The 5,897-nt window shown below is 40.4% G+C and overlaps 1 protein-coding gene across 1 annotated transcript; it reads left to right on the top strand.

Annotated features, from left to right (window-relative positions):
* The first annotated feature begins 15 nt into the window (after positions 1-15).
* On the top strand, positions 16-5,636 carry MBLAC2 (metallo-beta-lactamase domain containing 2). Its single transcript, XM_064642980.1, has 2 exons — positions 16-460; positions 2,146-5,636. Exons 1-2 carry the CDS (start codon positions 16-18, stop codon positions 2,532-2,534), a joined length of 834 nt encoding a protein of 277 aa, XP_064499050.1. The 3' UTR covers positions 2,535-5,636.
* The last annotated feature ends 261 nt before the right edge of the window (positions 5,637-5,897 follow it).

The following is a 5,897-nucleotide window of genomic DNA, read 5'->3' as shown; positions in this document are numbered from 1 at the left end:
AGCGGCGGCTGGGCCATGTCGGCGCTGGAGTGGTTCGCGCACAAGCCCCTTGGCGGCGGCATCTTCTGGATCCAGGAGCGCTTCTACGAGTCCGGCAACCGGGCCAACATCTGGCTGGTGCGGGGCTCGCAGCGGGACGTGGTGATCGACGCCGGGCTGGGACTGCGCAGCCTGCCCGACTACCTGCGCGACTCCGGGCTGCTGGCGCCGGCCGAGGGCGCTGGGCCGCGGCCGCTGCTGGCCGTGGCCACGCACGTCCACTTCGACCACTCTGGTGGGCTGCAGCACTTCGAGGAGGTGGCGGTGCACAGCGCCGAGGCGGCCGCGCTGCTGCGCGGGGACAACTATGAGGCCGTGACGTGGCTGTCGGACCGGGAGGTGGCGCGGCCGCCGCAGCCCGGCTGGAGCGCGCGGCAGTTCCGCGTCCCGCCCGTGCGGCCCAGCCGCCTCCTGCAGGAAGGTGAGGAACCGGGAGCTCTGGTTATCCACCCTGGAGCTGCGCCTCTGTCGCCCTGCGCGTCCTGCTTTACTCGGCTCCTCATATAAAATAGTTAAACCGGTGTGTTTTTTCACTCCTGTCAACCTACAAGCCGCGGTCAGCAGGGACGAAGGAGACGCGTAGTGGGTTAAACCTCGTTTCCAGCAGTTCTGAAAGTATTTGGCATCAGGGTGGTTTTGTTTGGTTGGTTTGGGGTTTTTTTCCCCCCTTTTTTTTTTTGTTTGTTTGTTTGTTTTTTTTTGGAGGGTGCTGGGTTGTTTGTTTTGGGGGGCTTTTTAGTTGTTTCTTTTTATTTATTTGTTTGGGTGTTTTTTGTGGGTTTTGGTTTGGTTTTTTCTCCATTAGAATAAGAATCGCTCAACAGTGATTTAAGTGACTTAATTGAGTACCACAGGTTTATCCTCAGGCTTCGAACATTGTGTCACCGAGTCAATCGGATCTGCCATCTGGCGACCCTTACTTATAAGCTGCCAAGACACAGCAATGCAATTAACAGTTTCTTGAAATATGTACTGTGGATACAGTTTTTGTTCTACAGAATTTATAGGCATTTACGGAATTTTACATGAATTATGTTAAACGTCTGTAAAAAGTGGCTTGTTACTGATGTAACATTTACAGAAGTGGCTTGTTGCAGATCAAAGAAGCCATTTAGTTTTTCATAGGTGACAGGACTAGGTTTTTTTGCAACAAACCACCTAAACTGTACAATACAGTGCAGCAGAAGTTAAAGGATAGGTGTCTGACAGACAAGTGACACCTTTGTCTGGGAACTTACTCTCTTGGCTTTATTAGACCATCCCACATAGGTGCTTGGAAAAGCAGAGCTGAACTTACAGAAGGATTCAGTGAAGAGCTGATGTGACACTTAGCTGTAGTAAATCAACAGAAATTTAAGGCTTTTTTTCTTTAAAAGGAAAGGATTATTAAAACAATCTTGTGAGAGAGCAAGCATGTAAGTATCAACATAATATCAAAGTTTCTAAAATAATGTTCACTGAGACATGAGACTGACTTTCTCCTGAAAGTATCAGTTCAGTGGTTGGTTTAATGAAAGTGAATTCACGTTTAAACTGGCAAAAAATTACCTAATGTTAAGAAATGTCTATTTTTATATCTTATTGAATGAGATGAAGAAAGTGTGTGGAGGCCAGTCTTGGTTCTCCTCCAGCAGTTTATGTTCTTTCCTTTTGCCTTTCCTTTTGCCTTTCCTTTTGCCTAGAATGCAATTCTAGGTGATTTAAGTGAGGATAAAATGATAATAAATTGTAAAATATTTACTTTTTAAACTTTTCAAAGGAAACTCAGATGTGTTGTTTGTTTCCTGTTTTATTTTCTCTATTCCATTGCTTTTCACATTATTTAATTTATTAGAGTGGGAATAGATTCCATTAATACAGACCAAGCCTGTGTTAACTATTAGTATCATTGGAAAATACCTTTTTGTCAAGCCTATCTTTCAGACACCTCTTTGGCACTCACCAAGAAAATAAATGCCCTGCTTCTGTTGTTGCAGATATTTATTATTTATAGATAGTGTTTATAATAGTATTTATAAATCTTCGTCTGTGGGTAGGTAGTTCTTCTCATGGTGTTTAATGAACATGATAAATTCATGTGTTTTCCTGTAACAAATCTGTTTGCAGGGGATGTGATCAGCCTTGGAGATCGACAGCTCACTGTCATGCACATGCCTGGTCATTCCAGGGGCAGTATTTGCTTACATGACAAGGACAGGAAGATTCTGTTCAGTGGGGATGTGGTGTATGATGGATCCATGATTGACTGGCTGCCCTACAGTAGAATCAGTGACTATGTTGCAAGCTGCCAGCGCCTTATGGAGTTAGTGGACAGAGGACTTGTGGAGAAGGTACTACCTGGGCACTTTAACATATTTGGGGCAGAAAGGCTGTACCGGTTAGCTTCCAACTACATCTCCCAGGCTGGAGTTTGTCACAAGATTTCTACCTGTGCCATGAGATCCATTGCGAGCATAGCACTTCGCATTACAAATTCGAGAATCACTTCTCAGTGACAGTCAGTTTTGTGTGATTTGTTACCTTCTGTAAAATGAAATGGCTTGTGAAAGCGTCGATACAAGCAAAAGCAGTACGCATTAGCAAAAAGATGGTAAATTGATACAGGTGAGCTGCAAAAATTCTCCTTATTTTTACCTACTTTATTTGTATTTTTATAAAAACTACGTAAGCTAGTAGCGTTAGCCAAAGCTACTTTTTGTTCTATTTTTTCAGGGCACTTTTGCACATGTATTGTGATTGAAATATGTCACTTTATTTTTGTTACAATTCTGACAGATGGATTTACGCCAAAATGGGAGGTTTAACATTCACACCTGAAACCTTGTTGATGTAGTACTAGGTTTGTGATTATTCATCAACTCCTGCTCAGGTTTTGCTAACAGAGCTCTTGCTAAGACCTAGCGTATGCTGAATGCAATGCCTTTAGGACAAAGCAAGAGCAACACCTGTGCAGGACTCAGTAGGCAGAAAGAGTACATGGGCCATCCCGCAACCATTGCCACTTGTGGGGTGGTGTTTGATGCACCCCTCATCACTTGCATCTTTATCTTTGCAGAGTACCTGTCTTGCAGTTTCTTTAGAATACACTAACATACGGAAATTCTATAGACCAAACTTCCAAGCTGGAAGTCAGAGATACATCAGGTTATCTAAAATGTTTTTGGTGCAGGTCCAACAGCAGATGGACTTGTTGAGGCCTTCATGTTTCCTGGTGTGGCGCAAGGAACCAGCTGCACCAGGAGAGAGGAGCAAGCAGGAGCACTCTCACCATTAGCTAGGGAACTGTTTTGCTTGTATGTGTGTGAGTTAGGAATTAGAGAATTTGTGAACTCATGAATTAATGTGTTAGACTAGCCTATACAAAGCAGATTGAGCCTTTTCTTGATGTGCTTATTTTTTTTTCTGATGAGCTCATAAAAGTACTTATAGAATATGTTGGTTTGGAAGTTTGAGAGAACTGGAGTCTGACAGGCTTAAAGGTTTTATTTGTGCTTAAGAGTATTTTTATGTGACTGTATTGTAACTTGGTTGTTGATGATCTGTGTTAGGGGAAGGATGGAGGCTTTCACATGGCCTTGCTATATTCCAGGGTACTGCATGAAGCAGCTGGTTGACTTTGTTACCACGAAGTGAATGTAACTTGAACTGTTTACTGTTTTTGTCTGAAGTGTGTTTGTATCTGCACATGGTTTTTATGAAACTTAAAGTGTGTTGCATTTGAGTCTGTTCCAAAACAATGTTGAATACATTGAGAACTGCTAAACTAGATTGTAACTTGTTTATGAAAATTGAATGTGTGATATTTATAAGCTGTGGAAATGGTTAGTTTGTGCAATTATTCAAACAGTCTATATATATTTAACTTTTTTAAAAGGACGCTGTCTGATGTTATTTTTGTACATAGACATATATATGTTCCTAGAAAGAGTGCAAATGTTTCTCCCAAAGTTTAGTGCAGTTTAGCCTTTTTGTTTGGCTTTCACTTTAGCAGAAGCTTTTTCCCCCCATCATAGCCAATAGAAAGGGAGCCCAGAGTTTGGGCTCTTTCTAAGGCATGGCGGAGAGGAAGCTGATAGCCCTCTGAATAGGTGCAAATTCTGGTGAAAAAAGCAAAACAATTGCAAAATAAAAAACAGATCTGTCTAAAAATGATGAAAGAGAATATGTTATGTAGTGCTTTTTCCCTTTCACAGATCACTACACTCCTGCCTTTACTGTCTGAATATATTCTTCACCAGGATTTGTACTGATTGGCTGTGATGTGCCTAGTTCTTGTTAGCAGTGCCTATCTCCAAGCTGAAGCAAAATTATGAGTGGGCGAGACGTGCAGAGATGCAGCACATGAAAGACCTGTTATCACTCAGATCACAGTCTCTTTTTTTTTTTTTGAGAAATCCATGTACATCAGTGCATGACATGAGGAGTATTTAGTGGGTAGATTTATGTCTTAAAACCAAGAGCATTTTATCTTGGCCTCAGCTGACCAGAGTAAAAAATATAAAAAGTTAGCCTAGAACAGGCTGAGGAAATATGTAGCACTAAAGCTTATGCTAGTTATCCAGAGGAAGCCATGATGTCACATGTTACCCAACAGTAACTGAATTCCTGCAAATTATCCATCTGCGGTGTAACACTAGTAATAATTGTGCTCTATGTTTTTGTGAAGGCTGTAGGAGCACTGGAGATAACCCTGTGCAGTATGGCAGACAGACAGAACTCTTGTGTCACAAAGCCTGCCAGTATGGATGTCAGTTGCTAAAATTTTGCAAACATTCATTAGGAGAGTGAGATCACTTTGAATTGGTATTCAGTATTATACCACTATAAATTTGTTTGTTTCATCCAATATTAGAATCTCTGTAGTCAGATTTTACTGTATTGTACAGCCTGAGCTGCTATGAGAAGACACATAGGCATATAAATTCAAAAGGACAGATAACCTCCATCGTCTGTCGTTTGTGTTTAATTCTCTGCTCAGTATCTCTATTAGCTAAGATCTTTAAATGTCTAGATCACTGTAAAAATGCCCCATTAAGCTGTGCTTAACTCCGTGAAGTATATGTTCATAACCAAAATTGCCTGGACTTTTTTGTTTACCAAAATATAGGGGATAATTTTCTAGCTCAGAAGTGAGCTTTACATGCACATAACCCAAAACAGAGCTTGTTAGTAAGCTGCTGCTATAATCCAAATGAAAGTAGTTTTTGAGGATCAGTAAACTAATTTTTGTATTATAAGGAATTCACTACGAGATAAACGGTATGTCTTAACTAAAAAGGACTGTGATTATTTTAAGACTTAGGAAATTTTAGTCATAAGAGTTTGACAGTAGTCCTTTAACACTACTTGGAGTAAATATTTAAATCATGCATTGTAATTTTAAATATTGCAACATCTTAAGCATTTAGAACTGTGTTGATTTCTTTGTAAAATCCAACTGTATGTTAATACAGTTTTCAGTAGACTGGGGAATTGACATAAAAATCAGATGGGAAATTTTGTTCTGTGATCTGTCAAGACTTGTGATGTTAAACAACAGTGTGCACATAAAAATTAATTTTTTCATAGATTATCATAATAAAAATATTATAATCCTATGCAGTTAAGTAATAATTTCTAGGTATTTTTCAAGAGAAGCACTTACACATTCTGGTTGGAGCATATTTACAAGTTGCTAGCAGAAATGTTTATGCTTCTGAGCAAGAGACTGCATTAGAAATGTTTACCCATTGTAAACTTGTGCTGCAAAGCTTATATAAAAACCATGAGTGAGTATTTCTTGAAAAAAACCACCACCTGTGAGCACAAATCAGAATTAGGTTTTCAGTACAATTCACACTCAGAAAACTTAGACATGA

This window comes from Pseudopipra pipra, chromosome Z, assembly GCF_036250125.1.
Source record: "Pseudopipra pipra isolate bDixPip1 chromosome Z, bDixPip1.hap1, whole genome shotgun sequence".
NCBI classification, from domain to species: Eukaryota; Metazoa; Chordata; class Aves; order Passeriformes; family Pipridae; genus Pseudopipra; species Pseudopipra pipra.
The sequence above is the reverse complement of the archived record's forward strand: the minus strand, read 5'-3'. Positions and strand labels throughout refer to the sequence as shown.

Bases quoted from the DNA above. Each gene is read 5' to 3' on its own strand.
- MBLAC2 (XM_064642980.1), top strand. From the start codon at position 16: ATGTCGGCGCTGGAGTGGTTCGCGCACAAGCCCCTTGGCGGCGGCATC. The intron at 461-2,145 runs GTGAGGAACCGG...ATCTGTTTGCAG, and splicing joins CAGCCGCCTCCTGCAGGAAG to GGGATGTGATCAGCCTTGGA.